Source organism: Phodopus roborovskii, unplaced genomic scaffold (genome assembly GCF_943737965.1).
Source record: "Phodopus roborovskii unplaced genomic scaffold, PHOROB, whole genome shotgun sequence".
NCBI classification, from domain to species: Eukaryota; Metazoa; Chordata; class Mammalia; order Rodentia; family Cricetidae; genus Phodopus; species Phodopus roborovskii.
The window spans coordinates 17,443,814-17,469,458 of NW_026126563.1; the positions used below are offsets into that span (position 1 = coordinate 17,443,814).

Genomic DNA, 25,645 nt, shown 5'->3' on the forward strand with positions numbered 1-25,645 from the left:
CAGCTTGGGTGGCAACAAAAAGAGAGTACCAATTTCACAGAGTTCATTGACCTTCATGACATCCATAGTATGGAATTCTATGTAGCAGTTAATACCACGGCCTCTAGGTTCCTTTTACAGTGAACTGGTGTCTTTCTTCTATGCAGATAGTAGGAGATCTCAAGTGACAGTGACCACACCAGGCTTCTCAGTACCAAGCCACTGAGGACAAGCAGAGTTCACACTGCTGCTCCCAGTCATCCCTTAGCTCTTGGGGTTTCTATGACACTCAGAGCAGCTCCAGAGGAGAAAGAAAAGGTTCAAACCAGTCACCAGATCCAAAATTAGCATTTTATTCAGAATGCTGGGGTGAGAGGTGTACTGTTTATAATCTGGTACACAACACAGACGCAAAGCCGTTGTCAGGGACTTTCCAGTTTAAAAGCGTTTAGGGTTTTTTTTTTTTTTTTTTTTTTCTTTTTCTTTTTTTATTTATTTTTTGTTTGTTTGTTTTATTTTTTTTTTTTAAAAAAAACACACACTTGCTAGTGCTGCCAGTACCAGGCCACCCCTTTTTACTTTTCTTTCCTTTTTTTTTGTGTGTAATTTTTTTTTGGTACAAATTATGTAAAACATTGTGCTAAGAACTTTCATCCCTCCCCCAAACAAAACAAAACAAAACAAAGAAATCAAAAAATTTAAAAATTAAAAATTGAGTATTCTAACTACAGCTCAACAGTTGAATCAAATGTCACTTTGTTTTGTAAATACTTTATCCATAACGAAAGATATCAACATGCAAAAAACCTGAATTCAAAGTCCAAATAATACATACACATGTTCCGAGTTCTCTGCACTCCTCCATAGTCTATGCTGATAAAACATTATGTACACACACCATTTTTACATCAAGGTGGAAAAAATACAGGAAATAAAAAAGTGTACATGGATTAAGACCAAAATGTGTCTAACATTCTAGTTTATGAAAAAATTCAATTTTGCTACAAATTGGTGATATGAAAACTCCCTTTATCTGCAACCAGCTGCGTAAGTTTTAAGATTTTAGTGAAAAAAAAAATCTAAAGTCTAAAACTAGAAGTAATGTACATTTTTCCTATCTCATGGTCTCACCCCCCCACCCCAAGGTAACAAAATCACTCCATGAGTTAATTTTTTTTTAATGTTTGTTTCATTCTGTATCTTAACAAAAGCAAATGCATTGTAACAAAAGTGTGTTGAAGCATATCACGTTTAACTTCCTGCTCCCGCCACAAAATATTTTGTCTTTTCCTTATTGATTCAGAAATCAGTACCATTAAAGCCTTAAACAGAAAACTAATTCCAATCTGAAAAAGGTACAAAAAGGCACATAAAATCCCAGTGCTTCTGTACTGTAAAATTCAAGTGTAGCTGAGCTCGGTGTTTTCCAGACAGTATCGGATCACTGATATTCCCTGGGAGCCCAAACTTGTTCGCCCTACGCCCAAGCCTCCAGCAAGCACGGTGCTAGTGGACTACAGAGTTAAAGCCTAGCTTCTGTATGCTTTTTGGGAATATCAGGTGAAACTCTTCGTACTTGTCCAAAAACCAAGTCTGTCCTGCCGTTCAGTCGTCGCCACCGCCGTACATGTCGGCCAGCTTCTTGAAGCGGGGTCCCCAGTCATTCAGGTAGTCATAGTCCTGGTCCCCGCCGCTACTGGAGGAGTTGAGGGAGCTCAAGGAACCTGCCGTGGAGCCGCTGCCCTCATAGTCGAAGACTAAGAGCGAGTCATATGGCGGAGCTGTGGGGTCGTTGTCAGCAGCTTTAAGGCCCTAGGTTGGGAGAGACAGGAAGGAATTACAAGAGGGTTCCAGATGACAAAGTACAAGGTCACAGCAGAGACCTTGAGGGATCACAACTTACTCATAGGTTCCCATTGGCAAGGTCACAATACTTGCAGCACACAGGAAAAATAAGGTGGAGGTGGTGACTAGGGCTTCCGAGTCAGACAATTACCTTTTTCAAGGCCAATCCTCATGGTGGCAAGAACGTACGAAGGGGTGGTGACTGGTTGGGGAATATGTTTGACAAATGGAACACAAGGGTCACTTGTTCGCATCATAAGAGAGGATCTTAAATGATAGGATATATGGAGACTGATGGCTGGGTCAAAAGAAAATATTTACCAAAATGCAACTTAAATTTTAGCATGGTAATTACTATGGAAACAACAAAATTACCCAATCACTGAAAAGGAACAATACTTTACTTGACATGATATGTAATAAATATGACTAAAAGTCCATGGGATAAGAGCAATTTAGTTTACTAATAGATCAGGGAATATGAAACAAATGCAAATGTCCTTGTGATACATGGACCCAGACAGAGATTTCTGGCAATTAAAAGGTTGAACAGAAACTACACATGTATCAGAGAGGATAAATGTAACAAAACCAACTGGTCCTTGGTGTTTACAACACATCTGAGATGGCGTGATTCTACCAAAAAGCTCATGACAAATATCAGAACTATGGAATCTAGGCAAACATCAGGAAACTGAAAAAATGAAAACTGAGATGACCACAAAGACCCTGAAGTCACGGAAGAAGTGACACTGACCTAATTTTGGGAAGCTATCAAAGGCTGAGTGATGAGAAGTTAGATGTGATGTTACGTGGAGAGTCACATTAAATCACCTTATTATTAGAACACAAAAGGCGGAGTTAACTAATACAGTGAGCAAAGGTAGGTTAACTTCAGCCCCACAGATAACCACAGAGATTAAGCTAGTTTCCGAAAGACCAATGTGTATGTTCTGTAACTTGTGGGTCTTAGATTTCATGCACACATACAAAACTGTATGATGTTACACACACGCACAGACACACACACACACACACACACACACATACACACACACACACACACCCCGTATGGAAGTGGAAACGAGCTGGTATAGAACAAGACCAGTGGGAAAGGTGTGGGAAGGGGTATGGAAGTAAAATGCCCAATGCATAACCTAGTTGTATGAACTGTCTTATATAAAACACTACCATGTATAATTACTGTATATAATGAAAAATTGAAAATGTATTTTCAATAAGAATAGGGTAACTTCTAGATTTCATAGGCCATAGAGAAGCTATGACCCCAATACTTGCACATAATATAAATATTGGGGAGGGGGAGGAATTTTGTTAATCTAAAATGAAATATATATATATGAATCTTAAGGATAAAGAACACAGAAATAAGGAGGCAATTAGCATCCACATTCTTAGCTCTTGGAAACAGGTGCTTTTAAATATGCAATGGAAGTATCTACAGCTAATTGTTAATTATGCACGACAAAACATTAAAAAAAAAACAAACCCTGGCTCCTTTGAGAATTTTCTCAGTTTCATTCTGCTTCTCCACAATATGGCAACAGTTTTCCAGCAATGACTGTCTTCTTCCAGCTCTGAATCAGCAGAAGCTGATGGGTGTGTGGGGGCTTCCCTTTATCTAAGAGGCGGAGACTTGTCATAAACTTTCTTCCCTGAGAGATCAACTTTTACCATCCCTATATTTTTTGAGTAGATATTAACTTATGTATGTGTGATGGTTGGAGTTAACTGTCAAGATATAGAGCCAGAATGGAATGGAAGATGATTCTCTGGGCATGTCTGAGGCGGAACTACCTTGATTACATTAACTGGGTTGGGAAGACATGCCTGCTGTGGGTGGCGGCATTCCCTAACAGGGGTCCTGGATTGTATAAATAGAGGGGGAGGGAACTGAGTGGCGTGCACTTGTTCCTTTCTGCTGACTGAACGTGGTGGGCTTGAAGTGTAAGCTCCCTGTTTTCCCACAGTGATGGCCTCCAGCTATGAGCCTGATTAAGTCCTTTCTTCCATGAATTGCTTCTATCCGGGTATTTTTTTTTTTTTTTTTTTTTTTTTTTTTTTTGTCATAGCAACCAGAAACAAAACAATGCATTTTTTTTTTTAATGAGTATGTTCAATTCTTATAAGTTTACAGATAAGCAAAGTTAAGATCAAGTTAAGATCAGTCAGTATGCTGTGGTGTTTCTGAGATTGGAGTTGAGTCAACATCTCATTTTTCACCAATATTCACCCTGAATCCCCATATCAACTCATGTGAGACTGTAAGAAGGGCGTCTGAAGACCAAGGGAGACACGGGGTTCAAGTGTTCACCAGTGTTGACCACAGAAAACATCAATGAGCACCAGTTAATACTTTCAATGGTTACTTCTAAAGAAAAAAAATACTGCATTGACATTTGAAATAAAAGTTAAGGCATGTTATTTTAAGAAATAAAACAGCAGCTGCTAGACTCCCATCAAAAAACTAGAGCCCAACCATACCAACCCTCGCACTGCCAAGAATCTCTTACCAACAATCCTAACCATTTATAATTAGGCCCAACTTTCCCTCATATCATGTTATACTAGTTCCACCCCAGAAAGGGCTGTTAAACACAATTTTAAAAGTCTTCAGCAAACCACTTCAATATGTAAAACAAAAATAATTCTGGACGAGACTTTCCTTATCCTATTTTTAGAATAAGCTACAGTGCAGTTCTGCTAAGAGAGCCACAACCTACACTTTCTCAGGATCCCTGTCTCTTTTCCGTGGCAGACTGGGTTGTTGCCCTCAGTGATCCCCAGGGAAGCCTACGCCTAAGATGCCACAAGGGCCTCTAGAGTTGCAGTTTACTTGCACCTCCAAGCCTCTTTGTGGCCCTCTGACGTTCTGCGGTGCTGCTGATGGTCAGCCAGGAGACCTTGTGTTGAAAACTACATGTGCATAAGGAAAGAGAGTCACCAATGGGCTTGGAACTTGAGCAAGCAGTACAGTCAGCACCAGAGCACGCCAGCAATAGCTATTAGTTACTACAGCCCCAGCTCTAGAAAAGTCAAAGAATTCACCTTTATTCATTTTGCATCATCAACACAAGGCACTTGGGTTGGGCTTCTGTGACTCTAATGCATTGGAGGCCCGAGTATGAACAAACTAGATTCACTGACTGCACTCTTGGGGTTTACAGTCCCTTAGTATTACCTTATTTCCCCTCCCCAACAAAATCTACCAACTACAAGTTCAGGTTAGCAAATGATTCTTTTAGTTCAGAGCCATCTAACTTTGGCCTACATATGAAATAGAGCCCAGAAGAAAAATCAAAAAGCTTCACGGAAGTTCCCAGCACAAAGACTTCCTGAAGACAAGTACTAAGATTTTACTATGAAGAGATGGGTTGCGGTTGGTAGAGAGCTTGCCCCGCAAGTAAGAAGACCTGGGTTTGGTTCCTTAACTAGGTGTCAATGGCAGGATGCACAGCTTCAAGTACATCTAGATTCAGAGGTTGGAAAGTGATGGCATAGATTTCTGTGTCCAAGTGATCATACTGCAACTCTCTGGCCCTCACTGGCCAGACGCTGAGACGCTGAGAATCTTCAGCAAATGTCTAACACCTTTAATTCAGCACACCTTAAGATCAGTGTAATGCTTAAAGTAATCTATGCCATGCCTAGTGCTGAGAATCTTAAAAAATATTATTTTATCTTGAGAAATATACACTCCAGTTCCTGCATTGGTCTTCTGACTACCATGGTAGTTTTGAATTTGTTTTCTTTGCTTTTTGGGAGAGTACTGTGCAATGTAGGGCATGGTGTGTTGTCTCTAGGTTTATAATGGTGAAAGGGTCAAATCACTGACCTGAAACAATTCTTGGTGAAGCTATCTTTCTAGGTAGGGGTCAAGAACTTCAGGTCCCTTTCACATGCATAGCATTTGTTGGCATTTTAGAATGGAATGGGACAATTCAAAATGAGGTTCTTATTAAGAAGATCACAGTCAATCTTCAAACCTGGCAATTACAGCCATGTGTCCAGAAACTGGAGAATAAACCTGGGGGCAGGGGGGTGAGCAGAGTCCTCTGGATCCCTTATGGGCTCCTTTATTCTTGGACATGGATACTGTGTCACTTGATATATAAAGGACCATTCCTACATCTACAAACCGACCATGTGTTTCTCCAGGTTTGACTCAATTTAGAAAGGTATGCTTGCTTCCTTGGTTCACCTTTCATGGGACAAGGGATCTTGAACTCTACATAAATTTATCTGGGTGCCTTTATCACTTTTCTGTAGTCTCAGGACCTCCGCAGAGTGCAGGCTGTGGCTACGTCTTGCTGAGCTTGTATTTATAGACTTTGGACCCTATGCTTTTGGGGTGGAGACTTACTTTGATGGGAACTACAGAGACACTCTGCAGAGAGGAACACAAGAGGGACAGAAGGAGAATGAGCCACTGGTCTCCTGACATGTCTTCTGTAGTCTTTGTGCCTTAGCTTTGCCTCAGCTCTCCACGTCCCGCCTGCAGCCAAGTGACAGGGACCTCGCTGTTCTTCTCGGCTCAGAACTCCAGATCCTTTCCTCTGATGACCGTTGGTCTCTCCCTAGTGTGTTATCACTTCCTGTAGGCAAAACCTTCAATGTGCTTTTTAAGGCCAGCATACAGAAGGGACAGGTTCACCCAGGGTTTGAAAGACAGTTTCCAGTAGGTGTGAAGCCATCTCTTGGATGGAAACGCAATTGCCTTTGTTTAAGAAAATTAAACGTAAACTTGATTAACAATTTAAGTAAATAATAGAAGAGAGAAGCCGAGATAGAAGAATTAGACCATGTTTTCCCAAGGCCTGACTGATGTCTGGGTAATTTACAAGACAAAAATAAAATTTCTGTAGAGAAACACTCAATGACCCTGACTGTTTCCTCCGGCCTGAACCTGAACACCTACAAGTGAACCAAGCATTTTCTCAAACCTAAAGGTGGTACCCTGCACACAATTTCTATTTACATATTCATTTCCTTCCAACTGCAATGCGATTATAATGCTTCTCAACATATTTTGTATGATTAATATGCCTTATGTACTCATTAAGCAATTCATCTAACTATTCATCTGTCCACCAATCTACCTACTTATCTGTCCAATCATCCACTAATCCAGCATTCATCCATCCATCTGCCAGCATCCACCCACCCATCCAGCATCCATCTATACATACATCTACTCTTTCATGCATTAGCCCACTATACATGCTTTTTTTATTTTGCTGTTGTTGTACTTCTCCATCCCTGGGGATCACACCTGTGGTCCCTCCAGTTAATTCTTGCATCACTTAGCTTGAATCACCTCAGTGCCAGCCTGAGGCCCCTTCCTGTTGAGGCTGTTTTGCACTCACATCCTGCTTTTCAGCACAGTGTTTGAGTTCTGGCTTCTCTTCTACAAGGGAGCATTTCCCTAATGCTCCAGATGTGTGTGTGTGTGTGTGTGTGTGTGTGTGTGTGTGTGTGTGTGTGTGTTTTATCTCAGCATCTAGATTATGTCTGTAATGATATCTACTCTGTTCAGAGGATACAAGTTTAAAATATAGTTGGGGCCAGGGGCGGTGGGTGGCCCAAACTTTTAATTCGAGCACTCAGGAGGCAGAGGCACATGGGATTAACGGTGTGACATCACACGTGTCCACACATGCCATTTTACTAAGCCCTCACTACAACCTTAAAAGAAGGTTCTATTTTATTTCCCGCTTATGAAGACGACAACTGGAAACACAGGGATTGAGTTCAAAGATCTTGACCTTGCACAAAGTCCCAGGGTTGTGAGATAAGCTAGCTGGATTTGAACTCAGACAAGCCCCTCAATCCTCTAGGAGTGAAATGACAAACAAATGCAATTAACAAGAGAAAGAGGCAGCTCAAGCTTTGCCCTTCGGGATGTTTTAAGCAGAGGAAGTCAGTCTTTTATAGAAGGAAGGGCACATGTGATTTTAATTCCTCTAAGATAAGGGCCTGTGAGATTAATGCAGTTATTGGAGATATGCTAATATCTACTAAGGAGCTCAGATTAAATTACTTTATTTCAATTTCTCACCTTCTGAAGGTCACATCTAAAAATGCAAGTTGAATGAAATTCCAACGAAAAGCTGCAAACAGGTGTCTTGTTTTAGTCTGCCTGCCTCACTAGAAATGAGTTCACTTGCTAGATTGAAGGCAACCTTCATTCATTATTTAAATAAACAAGCTAGAGAATGTTCTCACGAGCTTCCCTGTCTATTCCTTACATCCATAAAAGCACTTCAATTATAATCACGGCTATATTATCCTTCCTTTGGAACATTTGGTCCTCTGCTAAATCAAATAAGACCTGGAGATAAATACATTTGTATGTGTTTGCAATGTTTTCACAAAGTGTGCGGGAGTTCTTTCCAGGTGTCTTGAAATGTTTCAAAACACATGTATTTACTTTTTTTGCCCCGTTAATGAACGATACCGAGTGAGTCTTAATGGTTACCTGGGATGGAAGAATTCGCAAGGGGCTTCTGAGAGTTCTGTAACTTCTAGGAGTATTAATCTCTCTTGCTTTGCTCACAGAACCAACTATCATATCCTGGTACTGCCTTTTGTTGTTTTTAAGACACCTTAACTTGCTTGGTGTTACCTCCTGCCTCTAATTGTAGGACAGTCTGGCTGTCATTATTTTGGTTTTTTTTTTTTTTTTTTGAAACAAGTTGTCTGTCCTTTAGCCAAGGTTGACAATGGAAGCCATGATGTAGCATAGAATGACTTTGAAGTGATGTTCCTGCCTCTGCTGAGTGCTGGGGCTGTAGATGTGGGCCACCACAGACAGTTTATGCAATACTGGGGATGTGCAAGCTCCAGTTACTTCGCTAGTCCTTGGACATTTCAAGGCTTGTTTGTGCTTCCCTTTTTTTCTTATTTCTGTATCTTGAGATAACACTCACTTCCATGGAGTTGTTGCTGTTTTGAAAATGACTATAATTGGGACCCTATCATCCATTTAGTCATTCATTAACCAAAGTATCTTGCACCACCCTATCTACTTATCACCAGGAATAAGGATCCATTTCCAGGGCCGTAGAAGACCTCAGAGGGAGGCTGAATGGAGTGATGGATGGTTTTTAATGAAGCAGGAGTAAGCCCCATGTAGGGCTGAGTGACTCTGGACAGCACCCATCTCTACTGTGTGTACTGACCCTTTCTGGCTTGGTAAGGCTTCATAAAGGAAAAAACGAGTAGTCTGGAAGAATAGAATCCAATAACAAATAGAGCCACCTTTCAATATTCAGCATTCTGTAGGCTGGTGAGGGACTGGAGCAAGAGCTACCCTGGCATGAGAGGTATCTAGAGGCATGCCCTACCAATACACTGATGAGAATATAAGAGAAAACACATTTAATACACATAATGCACTGAACCTCACAGCTCAGCAACACAGAACAAGTAATAACCCTTGCTCTACAGAACTCATATACTCAGGTGAGAGACGGAAATATTGACAGCTGCACCTCCAAATGGAAGAGAGAATATTGACATTCACACTCTCCAATGGCAGATAGCATATTTACAGTCACACTCTAGGCAGCTGGGGAGGATCACGTAGAAGCATCATTTGGTCTATCCAGACTTATCAAGGACACAAGTGTTTGCATTGGATCCTCATGGCTACAAACGCCTTGCAGATCAAGAAAGTGTGATGTTTTCCTGTTCAAAAGGGCCATGCTTTGGGGGACTGCAAACATCTTGGGGCTGTGGTTTAAGAAAAGAACTCAGAGAACGAGGGAAATGGCAGGAATCAGGACGTGATTAGCCTTATAACTGCACCTGGTGCTTGATTTTTATTACCAAGAGAAGAATATCAGGGCTGGGATGGGCTCCCACAATGCCTGCCACCAGAGGGCCATGCACCTAAGGTTATGAATTCTACTCATGGACACTCTTCATTGCAAGAAAATCCAGTTCCCACAACTATAGTTCAAAAATGCATTATACCGCAAGACCCAGTCATCAAGAGGATAGTGCAACATCATTTTCTCAGGAAAAAAAAATTCACAACGAATTTAGACACAAGCCCATTGGGTACTCTTAGATAAAGAAAAATCTCCAATGCTATTCATAAGTTCCTACAAGTATCTCTAAGCAGGTATGTGAAAGAGCAGGGCAAGGTGGAACACAGATTCTAGACAAAGGGAGATACTGGCATTTTTAAAACTTCCTGTATTGTCTTAATCTACATCTGCCACGCATTAACCAGTTGCTTACTTAGCAGAAGTTGATATGTTTGGAAAGCAGCCTCTTCTCATTCAGGGACAAAGAGCAAGAGAAAGTCACAGATGCTGAAAAATACTCCAACGTTATTGTTCTTAAACTTTATTTATATTGTGTGTATGGGGGAGGCACGTGCATAGGCGTGCGTGCGTGTGTGTGTGTGTGTGTGCGCGCGTGCGTTCCTGTGCACACACACTCATGCACCACTGTATACATGTGGCAGTAAGAGGACAAATTGTGAGGATCAGTTCTCCCCTTCTACTATGCGGGTCCCAAGGAACAAAACTCAGATCATCAGATGGTGGAATGTGCCTTTATCTGGGGAGGTACCTCATTTCAAAACTTACTTCATATGACATTGTATGTACGTATGAATGACTGGTGACATTGATATATTGCCTTGATATATTGCCCAGAAAATAGAGGCCTATATCGTGCAATATGACTTTAACTAGGCAAAGATGTGTTACGTTTGTTTATGATGCATTTGTTTATTTAAAAAAAATGCACTGGTGTTTCACCTGACCTTCCTAAGGCACCTGATCGGTCTAATAAAAAGCTGAACAGCCAATAGCTAGGCAGAGGAGGGATAGGTGGGGCTGGTGGGCAGAGAGGATAAATAGAAGGATAAAACTAGGCTCAAAAAGAGAGAAAACAAAAGAGAAAGAGAGAGGGAGTCACCCAGGGTCAGCAAGTCAGGCAGCTGCCTGCCAGACTCTGAGTAGGACACACAGAATGAAAGAAAGGAAAAACCAAACCAAACCAACCAAACAAACAAACAAAACAAGAACAAGAGAAAACAGATTAAGAGAAACAGGTTAATTTAAATTATAGGAGCTAATGGGGATAAGCATAAGATAAGGCCAATCATTCATAACTAATAAGTCTTTGTGTCATGATTTCGGAGCTGTTTGGTGGCCAAAAGAAAGCCTGTCACAGGCTCATCAACACCTGCCCAAGACCACATGCAATGGCCACCTTGCAGGTTGTGATGTATAGAGGCCAGTGTTGACCTTGGAATGTCTAGCATCTTCACAGAGAACACAGCCCCTGCTGTGTTCAGTCAGCATCAAGAGCTATCATGTCTTACATGAACAATAACATCCTGGGAGAGAATTTGAGTAAGAGCCTGGCCAATATCTAAACAGAAGAAGCACAAGTCTTTCTGTCAAAACTTTAGCATCAGTCATAGCAGTACTCTTTGGGACAATGACATAAAAGAGTGACCATGAATTCTGACCATGAAATTGTGTCTGTTACATCCAACAGAGAATTAGCTCCCTGACACAGAGGCATTTAAATTTCTTCTACAAGGCTGGTGTTCAAATCACATGATATTTAATTGAACTTAGCCACTCCTTCAATTAATGTCCTTCGATGAGTTGATGGAGATGTAGTGAATTCTCACCAGCTGGGGTCCAGAGGGAACAGTGTAGAAAAAGGCAAAGAGAACCCCTGTTAGGTTGTTAAAACTAATATATGAAGTTAGAACTCAGGACAGTACAAGTCCTTGGAGAGAAAGGCTGCTACTGCTAACGGATCGTGAGAATGTCATTTTACAATGCAGGATGTTCAGTGATCACTCTCTTTCTGGTTGATGGAAACAATTCAGGGTGCTGGGAAGACGGCCTAGTCTATAATGTGCCTTCTCTGCAAGTCTGAGGACCTGAGTTTGATCCTCAGCGGTCACATGAAAAAAGCCAGTTTGGGTGGCACATGCTTACAGTCACAGCACTGGGGAAGTGGGGACAGGTGGGCAGTCCTCAAAGCTTCCTTGCCAGCCAGTCTAGTCTGTCTACATGGTGCGTTTCATGTTCACTGAGAGCTCCTGTCTCAAAAAATCAAGTTAGACGGTGCCTAAGGAATGTTACCGGAGGTTGTCCTCTAGTCTCCAAACACATATGAATGCAGGTTCACACATATACCTGCACATACATGTTCACCTGCATACACATTTAAAATAAAGTAAGTTTGTTCTCTGTCACTGAAGCCATGTCTGTTTTACTATAAACATAAACTCAAAATAATGATGTTTTTAATGAGTTGCATTCAATAGCTGTGTGCCTAAGTGTAGCTCAGAGACTTAACCTTAACATATAATAACATGCTCTACAAGAACGTGAGTCATTTTCATATTGCTGGAACCAGTGGTTAGTTGCCAATGCTCCTAGATTTAACCCCCAACTCACCCTTGTAACTAACCCTAATCAAACACTTGGGGTCACCACAGAGAGGACATGAAAGCAGAAGGGGAACTAGTTGGGAGGAGGAGGGGGATCATTGGAAGTTGGGGGGCAAAAGATATAATGGGGTGAAGCACATTATACATGTGCATAAAACATAATGAAACTGATTCTATGTAGTTAATGTGTTAATAAGATAAAATTTTTAAAAAGAAAGCAAGTCTCCGCACCTCATTTATGAAGTCCCCAATATCTCCAGGGTGTGGGGCTGCAGATCGGACTGGATACTGTGGCTCAGCATGGATCGGCCTCTCATCCAACCGCCTGATTCCCACGGGCTTGATGGCATCAGGCTCCACAGTGTCTGGTTGCTGAAGCTGGCTCAAGTCATAGTCCTGTAAGGGAGGGAATCAGAAATCCATGGGAGATGAGCACGAAGAAGGAAGATTACAACCTTTGTTTTTAAACACACACTCGGGATGCATGGAAATGAGTGCAATTTAACATAATGGAAAAGTTGCCACTAGGAGTTTCTCATGTTATGATTAAATATTTCTTTCACACAGCTCTTTCTTCTGTGTTTTCCATTTCTGCAGTCTGTGCTCCATCTGTTTTAAAGCACTCCTCATCAGCTTCCAATGGGAAACAGCAGTGTGATGAGGTCTCACTACAACATGATGAAGAACTAACTACAGCATGTCCTAGATCACCAAAGCATTAATGTCTCCAACATCAGGAACACGCAATGGGTGTATTTCTCTGCTCTCCGAGGAAGGCACTGGTGCATCAAGGTTGAAACCCAACCTTCCATTCCCTTCCTTCCTTCTAGAGTCTTGAATGTCTTATCCATAAATTATGGTCTGTGGGCCAGTCTGACTTGTGCCCTAGTTTTCCTTAAGAATGGCCTTCATGTTTTCAAAGAATTACTTAAAATATCAAAGAAGAAAAATAAGCCACGGGGACTCTCTTGCAGAACTTTGGTGCTGTAGCTTACAGAACCAAAACACTTTCCCATCTTCCCTGCAGAATAACTGTTCGATGTAGGCCTGCTGGACCTCTCCATGTAGTCTTTCCATGAAGCCCTGTAAAATGTTCTGTCCATTTGCAGAGAGGCAAGGTGATGCTGTGGAAAGCATCCTCTGAGCATAGGCTGGGCTCTCCCACCTATTCTCAGTTAACGCACCAGCCACCTGGGCAGGAGTGCATAAGTAAATCCACTAGATATCGAATGGGAATACAAGTTCAGTTAGAGCAAACACTGCATTTTCAAAGCCCTACCTCAGCAGTTCTCAACCTATGGGTCATGACCTCTTGGAAATCATATGTCAGATAGCCTGCATACCAGATATCTACATTACATGCCAAAACAGGAGCGAAAGTACAGTTATGAAGTAGTGACAGAATAATTTTATGGTTGTGGGTCACCCCAAAACGAGGAGCCGTATTAAAGAGACACAGCATTAGGAAGATTGAGAAACACTGGTCTACATTCTGATGCTACAAAACGATGAGTCCCAAGCTTGCTCAAAGTGCTTGACCATTCAACACTAACATTCAAAGAAAGCACCAACTTTCTAGTATTCATCTTGGTTCAGCCTGCATTGCTCTGTCTAAACACAGCTTAAATGCTTTCTAAGTATCTTCACTGTGGGTCTGATTTATTCAGGACTCAGTTACTATGTCTGGCAGTGTGTTAGGTGCTGTACATATGCCTGCTCATTTAATCTTTTAAACACATTTTATCATCTCCTTCTGAGATATAAAGACATAGAGTTACAATGAACCCAAGTCACCCACCCATGGTCCTGGAGATATTAACACATAAAACAGACTTGGACTGTTGATGTGTCAGACTCCACAGCCTGGCTCCTTTCACAGCCTACGGCAGTGAGTCAAGCCCAAACTCCAAGAACAGATTTAAAGAGAGATGAGCTGCATAGATGGTCTAGAGGAAGAAAGGAAAGGCAAGGAGCAACTAAAGTATCCAGGGGCACAAAAGGAAGTTCAGAAAACCTCATGTCTACAATGTGCCAGCCACTCCATGAAGAATTTCTTCCTGCCTGTCCAATTCATAACCAGCCTATGGAGAATGCTTTCTAGACCATGGTTGACACACTCTGAGGGGGCTGAGTAGCTTGCTCAAAGTCACTTGCTTAGTAGGTCAGAATGGGAATTAAAACTATGGTGCTTGTCTTTAATTTGCCTGACTTGATATGTCATGCTAGGCTGGTGGAGAAGTACTTGTCACAACATTCCTCCCTCTGAGTAATTATTTACCTACAGGTTGTTGCAGCCCAGTGGGCAGTGGCCGTGGGGTAGTAGACTGAAAAGTCACCTCAACCAGCAATGTGTCATATGGTGTATGGAGAAGGGTAAGCCAGAGAGGGTACAGAGGGCAACCCAGAAAGGGAACACACTTTGAACAGCACCAATGTTTAAAAGACTCAGCTAGCCAACTGCCTTTAGGTTTGAACCTTGAACTACATGTGTGATGGGAGATGTCATTATGTATATGTGTTTCTCATACTGGTTAATGAATAAAGCACTGTTGGCCAATAGGAAATGAAGATAGGAGGGACTAGGAGACAAGGAGGAAAGAAGAAGTAGTCAGGAGGGTCAAGATGGAGAGTCTGGAGAAAGCAGAACCACCAGCCTCCTCTCGCTGGTAAGACCACGTGGAAATACATAGAAATGGGTTAATAATTAAGACAGAGCTAGCCGATAAGAAACTAGTACCTGGCCAACAGAATTATATCTAATACAGGGTCTCTGTGTGTTAATTGGGGCTGGTGTGGCGGCAGGACAAGACTGGCGGCAGGAGGAAAAACTGTACTCGTTGCACATGTGGGCTAGAGAGACATCACCATGAAGGGAGAACGGACAGAGACGCACGGGGAGGAGTGTTTGAAATCACCCAGAGACATCCAGGGACAGTGGCTTTAGCACTGATGTGCTCCGGTGTCAAACAGAGAATGTATGAGCGGTAGAGTGTCTCAGGGGCCGAAAGTGACCCAACTTGAGCAAATCTTAAACACACTGCAAAGAGAGATTGAGTACGAAAATTTTCAAATGCTTTCATAGGAAGCAATGAGGTTCTCTAGGTGTGTTTACATTGTTCAACTAGCGAATCCAGGAGAGGCCAGTGAAGCAGGGTATCCTCTAACAAAACTTGTCCCAGGAAAAGGGAAGCAAAGTGGTAGCAGAGACTTCTACCCTCGGTGTGAAATCACTTTCTTAGGAAGTCTTCATTACAGAAAAATAGGCTAATCTTATGTTTAAAGACTGTCTTTTATCAGATGACATACTTGTTGATATTCTGGGATGTCTCTTGTGATACTTTAATGTGACAGTAATGAGAATATAGAGGGTATGGTAGTTTGATTAAGAATGGTCCCTATAGCTCACAGATTTGAATGCTTAGTCATTAGAGAGTGACACTACCCTGAGGACAGGTAATAGGAGGTATATGGCAATGATGGAGTGGGTGTGGCCTTGTTAGAGGTTGTCGCTGGGGGTGGGCTGACCATTCCCAGTTACTCTCTTACTCTTTCTGGTGCCTGTGGAACTCTGGGCTCCTTCTCCTGCACTATGTAAGCCTGCATAGCCACCATGAGCTTCCCCATGATGATAATGGATTGAACCTCTAAAACTATAAGTAAGCCCGATTGGAAAGCTTTTTTTTTTTTTTTTTTTTTTTTTTAAGAGTGTTCATGGTGTCTCTTCACAGCAAGAGAACACTGACAAGTCAGAGGGCTTCCTTTTCTATACCAAACGAAACAAGCCTGATGATTTAACTTATGATATTCGACCACTGGACAGACTCTTCTATCTTGCCTTCTTGGCAACGTCCATTATATCTTCAGGTTGCAAATACAAGCACATTTCAACTGGCTAGTATCACTTGAAAAAATATTCAGATAACTTGCCAACATTTAGACACATTTCTGATAAGAAAACAAAGCTCTATAAAAGAGGGGGGAAGCTCCCATTCTTACAGGGTGACACACTGCAGGTAGCGAGATACTCTCTCAACAGCACTATCTCCTGGCCAGCATCACCTATCAAAGCAGACACATTCTCATACAGCAGGTTATCGATCTTCAGGTATTTCTTTTCAAAGATCTGGCCTACTTCTGCAAGAATGAGAGAGTAGCGTTGAGAAGACAGCTCAGTAGGTGAGAACATTTGCTGTGCAAACATGAGGACCTGAGTTCAGATCCCCAACACCCACATAAATGGCTGTATGAAGCTATCACCTAAGTGCTGGTGTGGGTGCAGGCAGAGACAGGAGGATGGCTCATACTGGTTGGCTTTCTGTCCAGCTTCAAGCTCAGTGAAAAGCAAAAGGGATAAAACAGACTGATAAAATGAGACACACATGTCATCCACTTCCCTAGCATACCCACATGTATACACATGTGTGCATACATTACATAATGCTCACACATACAACATGCACACACACACACACACACACAGAGTCATTTGTCATTTTTGATAGAAAGTCTTGGTTGGAAGCAAGCATTGAATATAATTGCAGGGATGATGTTCAGGCCAGCTATCAAAAGAACAGCTGATTCAAGAGATGTGACTTGGATCACATTACAGTCCTTGGCAGTAATTCACAATGGGGAAGGAGAGACAGGACCCCAGTCCCGTAACAGAGAACAGTGCCAGCGTGATTTATCTCTCCAGGATAAGAGAAACCTGGTAAGTTGCTCAGTAATAATGGGATCAAAAAGAATCAGAAAGCCATTGATTTACAGCAAGCTAGAAGCTGGGTTAAAGGGGAGACTTAAGAGTTTCTTTGTGACGGCGGTGTCCTCTGGTCTATGGCAAAAGCATACTGTAAGCATTTGGTGGCAAGGAGCAATAGCAGGGTCTTGGGATCAAGGGACAGGGTTTGTTATCGATGTTATTCTATGCTATATGGTAAAAGCCCTGCCCCAATGGTTCAATTTAGACATTTTGATAAAAGCTCACTCTGTATGAATCCCTAAATTATGTATCTTTACAATCCCATCATGTTTCCTTAAACACAAAAATTACAACATGTAGGACAAGAATTAAAAGGAGAGTTACAGAGAGCCCGAATTCTCTGCAGGACTTTGGGGTCATGGTCTTAGTTGCGAAGAAGATTGCAAACAGCAAGAGGTCTTTATTTAGACCCCCGAACTCTGAAGGATGTATGGCTCTGACACTTGTCTTATGATGGTCAATTTTTATAATGTGAACTTCTCAAAGAGTTGGTTTTTTTTGTTTGTTTGTCTGCTTTCTATGCAAGTCAAACAAAATTGTGCTTCAACTCATCTTTGGGATGTGTGTTTATTGGCAGGAATCATTAAAAGTGGGCGTGGAGTCAGGGTTTGTGACTACTAATACTTGCAGTAAAGAACTAAACATTTTTCTCTTTCTTTAAGACTTAGAATGCTTTAAGCATGATTTAATTTTGGAAGACCTAGTAGGAGGCTAATAGCCACTGAGACTCTGGTTCTGGTTTTTGTTGTTAAAATTCCACTGACTTGTAATGATTTATAGCTGATTCATATGATAATAGCACAAATCTACCTTGGGGCATTTGGTTGTGCTAATAAAATAAAATAAAACAAAGCACAACATCAGCATATATAAAATTCTAGGCTTTCAGGTGAATATTTTAGGGAAGTAAACCACAAAAGAATGTATGGAATTTCAGCCTCTTTGGGAGAGTGATGGAAACATTTATCTGGCATATTCCCCAGAGCCTCAGGGAGCATCTACTGACTGCCAAGTGCCATTTTTAGCTCCAAGAAGATGAAAGAAGGAAGTCACCCTTTATCCCGTGGTCTGTGAAATATCACATTAGGTTGTCCCCATATGGCATCTCATATAACCAACCAGAAACTTGTGAGTGGTTGGATTTTGCTTGGATTTCATTGATTACTGAAGCTTTAGCAAGGTTCATGTTTGACCAAGGTCAAATCTGTTTAACTGTAAGAACAAGGCTCTGAGGCAGGGGAAACACTGTAAGAATAAGGCTCGGAGGCAGTAGGTAAAGCGTTGCCTTGCAAGCAAGAGGACCTGAGTTTTACTCCCCAGAACTGCATAAAAAGTTGGGCACAGCAATGCCTGTAATCCTAGTGTTGGGAGGTGGAGATAGGAGGATGTCTAAAACCTACTGACCAGTGAGTCTAGCTCAATTAGTGAATTGTTGATTCTCATCTCAAAATTCATGGAGAATGATCCAGGAAGACACAGGATGCTGATCTCTGGCCTCCATATGCACTGGAACATACATGTACCTGACCTGCACATATGAATGTTCATGCATACATCCCATCACTCACACACAAATAAAGCTCTTAGGGTCCCACAAGTGTCTGGATATAGAGAATTTGGAAGTGTTTAAGTCCATGACCAATGAGCAGGCCATTTGGTAAGTGAAGAATTTTGCCCCATCCAAGACCAGGCCTGTTACCAGAGAAAACATGGTTTTTATTGTACCAAAGTGGCTTCAGGATGGCAGGACAGGCAGACAAAGTAGATTCAGGGTGGCCAGACACACAAAGTGGCTCTTAGGATGGTGGGGCAGTTAGACAAGATGCCTTTGGGATGATAATTAAATCAAACAGTTTGTTCCAGGATCAAGTGATTATGAGAAATAAACCAAACGTTGAGGGGAAAAATTGAAATCCCCAAACTGAAAAGAAGCTGACCATAGCATAGGTGAAGAAATTTTCAGAGCAATGTGGAAAAGAAGAGAGAGGGAATAAATGTGCATACTTCCACCACCTGCAGCACTTGGTATTAAAATAATCAAAACAGTCATGTGCAATCATTATATATATATATATGATATGACATGTATTTCCCAGCTAGGGTGGTGGCCATCTACAGAGGTACAACTGTGCCAACATCTAAGGAGAGCCCATTGGTTATTAGGTCGCTGTTCATGAAAGGTTTGCTAAAAGGCTTTCTGAGTTGAATTATAAAGCTACTAGAGGTGAAATAACTCAGCATATTTAAAATACAGTCTCTCCAATCTCACTGGGTAGCCAGTTTGGCATTCCTTATAAGGGAGGAGCTAAGGACCCACTTTAAGGGAATACATTCACCACTACTTTTTCCTTGGCTTGTTGTACACACAATCCTGGCAGCTTGTGAGATGTTGTGTTTCCAGAATTATGAGCGAGCTGACACTTCATTCTTTAAAGTACCAATCACAGTTTTGTTGTAGAAACCAGCTTTGGTGAAACTTTGTCAAAAACTATCTCCAATGGTAAAATTTGGCATATTTTTCTAGGAAAGTGAAACAAATGTATAACTTATTTCAACTGGACTCAATCAGTAAAAACTTTCTCTTGAATCACAAGTATAGTTATTGACTTCGTACACCATGTATGTATATATGCATGTATGTATATATGCATGTGGATTTAAGAAAGTCCCACACTGTTCTTAAATTAATTTAACTTGTATATGACACTGGCTTTGAACACATGATCTTTTCATTTCACCTCTCAAGGCTAGCAAGACAGGCTTGCTACCTGGCCCTCATCTATCATCTAGTCTAATGCTTTTTATGAAGGTATAGGTGAACATTGAAAAAGGAATTTTCTACAAATGCATAGAATTTCCTTCTTCCTATGAAATTTGGTCATAGGCCTACAGACATAAATCCCGTCTTACCCTCTAAGTCTTGTCTGTTTTGAGAGGTACATGTTGCCACTAAAACCGTCTTCTCTTCCATATTTTCATCCCAACCTACAACTTCTTAAAAAAAAAAATGTCACCACTCAGATAAAGGTCAGAGTAACCTACTCTTGAATCTTGGAGAAACATAAAAGCAGTTAAAGAAAGAGGAGTATCTGGATGAGGATATGGTGAGACAGACTTGAAATCCCCTCTCCCTTCTATACACAATCTTGGAATATCTTAAGAAAGACTTTTCAGTTTCAGGATGAATTTACACATAAAGGCATTTCAATGAAGAAACACTAGTGTTCGACTTTCTAACATTGGGTTCTGAAGTCAGGTGCTTTTGTTTAGATGTTGGCTCCACTGCAGCTTAAATATGTGGCTAGAGTAGATGACAAGTATAAAATTCCTAATATGTAGAAAGAGAAAGAAAGAAGGAAAGAGGAAGAGAGACTGAGCACAAGCCTACAGTAAGTTTTATTAGCCATTGAACACCTTGAAATTGCCATAAAAGGCCAGACAGTAAGTATGTCAAGATGGCTGGGCACGAAATCTTCTATAACACCTCTGCTCTGTTGCCATATAGTGGGTATAAGATGTAACCAGAGGGACTTGGCTCTTGGCTGTGTTCCAAAAAGTCTTTATGCATCAGAACAGGCAGAGGGTAGAGCTGGCTGCTGGCCACACTCAGGCCTAATGCATTTTAGCATCATACGGTATTGGTCCTTGTTTTACCTCCTCCTCCACTATTCTTCTTTCTTTTCAGACCAGTGCTGACACTTGGCTGACATTCAAATTATTATTTTCTATTACTGAGATACTGACACATTTCCTTCCCCCTAAATCTAAAATAGTACACTTATGATCAGCCAGCAAAAAAATGATTATTGAAACTAATTATATAAAGTGTTGTGTTCATTCACATGAAATGACAGGAACAGAAAGGGAAGAAACATGCAAATTACATGTACATTAAAGACAGTCAGTGAGCAGAAGTTGATGGATGGGCACTGACCTGTCATATCACATACTTTCCCTAGCACAGTACTGTATACCTGGCCATCAGTGTATTGAGAACAGCCTGGCAAAAGGGATCGACAATGTGCTTATCCCATCTCTGATGAAATTCTCCTCCTGTGAATTCAGTTTTGCTCTTAAAATAGCTAACATGTGCTAACATTTGCAGGTGGGTATCCACGGATGGATGACTTGGAGCCTTGTTAGGAGGGAGCTTAGCCAACAGTAAAGATGCAGAAAGAGATCCTCACAGTCATGTCCAGATCCTGCCATCTGCTAGTTTGCTTATGAAGCAGAAAGATTTTGTAAAATAATGATTTCAAGGGACCACATACACCATGGAAAATAATACTCTAGTTCAGTCGGATAGTCAGGCCTGGCTGCTCACAGAGACGCCCCTGGCAGAAGCAGATAAAGGTCCTGGATGGGCTTCAAGGGTTTTCTTGTATCTGTGCGCCATTTTTCTGTCTAGGCAACATGCCTGGATTCCAGATTTTAATTCTTGTCCTAACTGTATATTCAGACTTTGTGTTTTTTAATAATTTGGTTGGTCATATTGAGTCCCTGGTTTTTAACTTTGTGTATGTAATCAATTTTGCAAGTCATACTTAAACATTGAACTGAATCTCATCCTTGGCCTGCTCTAAATACTAACTACAAGTGGCTACCTAGTACGTCACAGCTAAGTCGTTGTCTTTGCTGATCATACACAGGCACACTCATGAAAACATTACTGTGTCTCAACTCCAGCACAGTGAATAAGAGCAAGTGTCACAGGCCCAGGTCTGAAACTGGAGGATGCTGCACTGCCTACTTCATAGGCAGGCCAACAACACACAGTGACTGTCACAGAACAGCTGTGTAGTAATGGCTAGCACTGATAAAGGCACATGTCAGGATCTCGTGGTGAAAGAGAAGTTATTAGTTATGTTCGACATGTCTTATTGGTACCGAGGAAGGAGGTTATTGGTTAGCAGCCAAGGAAGGAGGCCCAACGAAATTCCTGAGCTGATATCCTGTGAGTGCTTCCAGATGCCAAATGTCCTAGATGATGGGAATAAACAATAATTATGGGAAGTCTCTGCCCTTACAGAGACCAGACAGTTAATTTATCCTGGATTTCCAAGATAGAGGGCCTTGAGGTGCTTCTTGAGGAGTAAGTTCAGGAAGGTTAGGTATACAGCACTCCAAGCACCGGTCATCAAATCCCCTGTGGTTCAATATGCAATTTCATGGAGTGATGAGAGCGGAAATTAGGCTACTGTATTTGCCATTTCCCTTGTTCAAGTTTGAGAGTATAGTCCACCATGGGGCAGGCGCATGAAACAGCTGGTCACACCGCATCCACAGTCAGGAAGCAGACAGCAAAATATGCAGGTACCCAGCTCAGTTTCTTCTTTTCATTCAGTTTGAGAAGCCCAACCCATGAGCTGGTGGGCCTACCCTCCTCAATCCAATCTAAAAACAGAGTTATGGATAGGCCAGAAATCTGTAAGTCTGTTACCATGGTAATTCTAGATGACATCAAGTTAAAAGTCATCACAGGATTAACCATTAAAATGTCCATTCCTAAAGATCACAGGCCACAAACTCTGCTTTGGTCAAAACTCTGGGAAGCTACTCCAGTGCCGACTCAGCAGATTTAACAATTTCTTCTGTATCACTGTGGTTCTTGAGACATGAGCTACTAAAGAAAGCTCATTCTGACTCAACACATGTATTCTGAAGTTATATGTGATTCTTAACATGATTTTGTCATATGCAGAGAATTCTAGTCTGACAGAGATGACCAATGTTTTCTCCCATAAGGAAAGCTGGTCTCCAGGATCATGGTGCACTTTGCATATGATGCTCATCTCATCTGCATGAGATGCAGTGCCTGCTTTGTTCCATCTGTGTGCAGGGATGAATATTCCCACACTATGTCTGATAGGCCAGATGTGCGCAATTTCCAGACAGAACACATCCAAGACTGTCCACACATAAATACCTAACCGGCTTTGGCAAAAGGCCACCAGATTTCTCTAAACCCATTTATTAATCTTTCCAGGTGTGTGGCCCAAGGAATTTTCTCTGGGGAATCAGGAGCATAAGTGATGACTCGCCACTTGAAGGCCTATAGCTTTAATCCATAAAAATCATTCTTCAATATGGATGCCATCAGTGACTGCAAATCCATGTGGTTAGGCCAGTGCTGGGAGGCACATGTAGAAAATGGTGGTGCTGTGAGCACACTGGTCCCTCAAGAGTGAGATATGCTTCCCTAACTCTCTTCATACCCTCACAGCCTGACACTCAGTTACTGTTAAAGAACCAAGAGATGCATTTTATCAAAACTTCCCTAGTCAGTGAAGTCATCATATTTGACAGAAACAAACTTATTTTCAGGAATAAATTGGTGGAAATATATTGGTGGGTTTTCTTTCTTCTAAAATAAGCAGTATACTAAGCTATTCTATGCATTCAAAACATAACCAAGCCTTCTCATAGGAATCTGTTTTTGTTCTTTCAAATCCCAGCAATTAACATATAATGTAATCAGGGTCTGCAGAAACAACCATCCCCAAAGTACAGGCTAATGATATAAAGCAATAAAGTGACTACAGTACAAAGGAGAAAAGGGAAGAATTAGTAAACATGCTCTTCTTGCTTAGCGAAAAGCATCTGGGATCCAGTGATGGTTGCTATTAAAGTGTGGCATTTCTAGGTTGCCCGGCTTTCAGAAAGGATCAGGAAACAAGAACTTCATAGGATTCCCTCAGCCACGGTGTTGAATTCTTCAAACACAGTCAAACACAACCATGAGTGCAGGGCATATATTAATGCTCGATTTTGTAAAGAATTCACCTTTCAAATGTATCCTTCAAACCATCATAGTGCTTAGCCACAAACAGGATGTCTATATCACAACACACACACACACACACACACACACACACACACACACACACACACACACACGAACCACTGTATGGAGGTGCAAAGACTGTTGAGAGCCAGAGGTCAGAAAGAAACACATAAATGGTTTCTGGACATGAGGGAGTATCGCAGCCATGCACTCTCAAATGGTTCTTGAGCAGAGACCAGTCATTTTTTTTTTTTCCAAGGATATGGTCCCTGACAGGTTGACCAACTCATTAGCGAAAAGTTTCTGCATCAGATAAGCCTCAATGACCACCGATATAGCAATCCAAATCAGACCAAATCAAACCGAATTAGAAAAAGCCCACATTTAATGGATACAATGCTCTGGGATGGCCTTCCAGCCACCCAGAGAGCACACGGGAAAGAGTGACGGGAAAACCATCCATCTATTTTCTGGGTGGGTGGGGGGCAAAGTTTAAATACCCTGGGGGAATGATTGGAGCATCTCTGGGGGAAGGGCCATCCATCATTTGGCAGGCTTTCTGAGATGCAACAGGGTTTGGAGAGAGATAGGGAAGGGGGCTTGGGTGGAACTTTCATCATAATAACCCAGGCTCTTTGGATGCATATGGATGCCAGGGGCTGGGATGAAGCTTCCACCATAACAATTAGGTAATTTAAAAATACCAACAAACAAAACTCTGGAGGGCATAGAGTTGGGAGGGGACAGTGTGAGAGTCAAAGTTATATTTTAAGTTTTAATTACTGTGCCTAAGAGATCCATGAAACAAAAATGCCTCTAACCTGTAAGTTCCTTGCCCAAGGACAGATAGTTCCTGAAATGCTGAGGCTGTTGCTCATGGGAGGAAACAAACCACGTGTTTTTATCCCCTAAACAAGTTTGTTTGACCCATGTGCACCGGATGCACTTGATCACATGTGGGCAGAGGGTAAAGAGGCAGGAAATTGATCAGGTTGTATGCTTGCCTCTGATTGGATGTGATGGGAAATTCAATGAATTGAGGGTTTGCTAGTGGCCATTTTCTAGGAGCCAAGAGGTGGACTCAGCCAGAGTCCATCCTCATCGCCACTTTTTGAATAAAGCATGCTTCAAACTCGGATTTAAATTCTGGGTGTGGTCTTGTTCTTGAACAGTGGGATGAACAATAGGGAGGAATAGGGTAGATTTGGGAGGAGCTGCAGGAAGAATGGAAGGAAATAAGATAAAACTGCATTGAAAGAAATTCTCAAAAGTTCATAAGAACTTTCACATCAAAACCAAAAAGGACCTGCCTAACAGATGCCAACAAAGCAATACAAAGCCTAGTTGGTGCCCCAGCTGCCTCTGAAATCTAGGAACTCACATAGAGTTCTCAGTCACGGAAAGTGAAACTTAAAGCATGCCAAGCCTAAGCAGTATCAGTGCTTATAGTGAGCTACAGACACAGAAGGGGCAGAGCAACAGGCGAGTGCTTAAGACAGACCTGCAATACAGTGAGCCCGGAGAGCCAAGAACCCAGTAGTTAAGAGAGACCAATGTGGAATCCTCAGTTCTTACCAGGGCCTCTGTCACACCCTGCTCCGACCTGTGTTAGCTAACTCACCTGGGCTACCCCTCAGGGTCTGGTGGGTTCTGCTGACCAGTGGTCATTAGTGATCCCCACCATTAGCAACATCACCTCTTTCCCCAGACTAAGAACACCAGCAGCAACTGTGGCCCCGAGTGAGAACGGCAACTTTTTCCAATCAAAACTGAGAAGAGGACACCGACCATTTCTGTGGCCCAAAGCAGGGAGAGCACAGAC

General features: G+C 41.8%; 1 protein-coding gene across 2 annotated transcripts in view; it reads right to left on the bottom strand.

Moving 5' to 3' along the window:
* Window positions 1-509: 509 nt before the first annotated feature.
* Window positions 510-25,645, bottom strand: part of Cdh2 (cadherin 2) — a 213,962-nt gene continuing 188,826 nt past the window's right edge. For both annotated transcript variants that reach the window (XM_051202011.1, XM_051202012.1), the window contains exons 15-16: window positions 12,512-12,676; window positions 510-1,791 (exon numbers count right to left, since the gene is read on the bottom strand). In XM_051202011.1, the coding sequence (XP_051057968.1) occupies window positions 1,585-1,791; window positions 12,512-12,676 (372 nt within the window). In that variant the 3' untranslated portion in view covers window positions 510-1,584. The remainder of the gene's footprint in view (window positions 1,792-12,511; window positions 12,677-25,645) is intronic.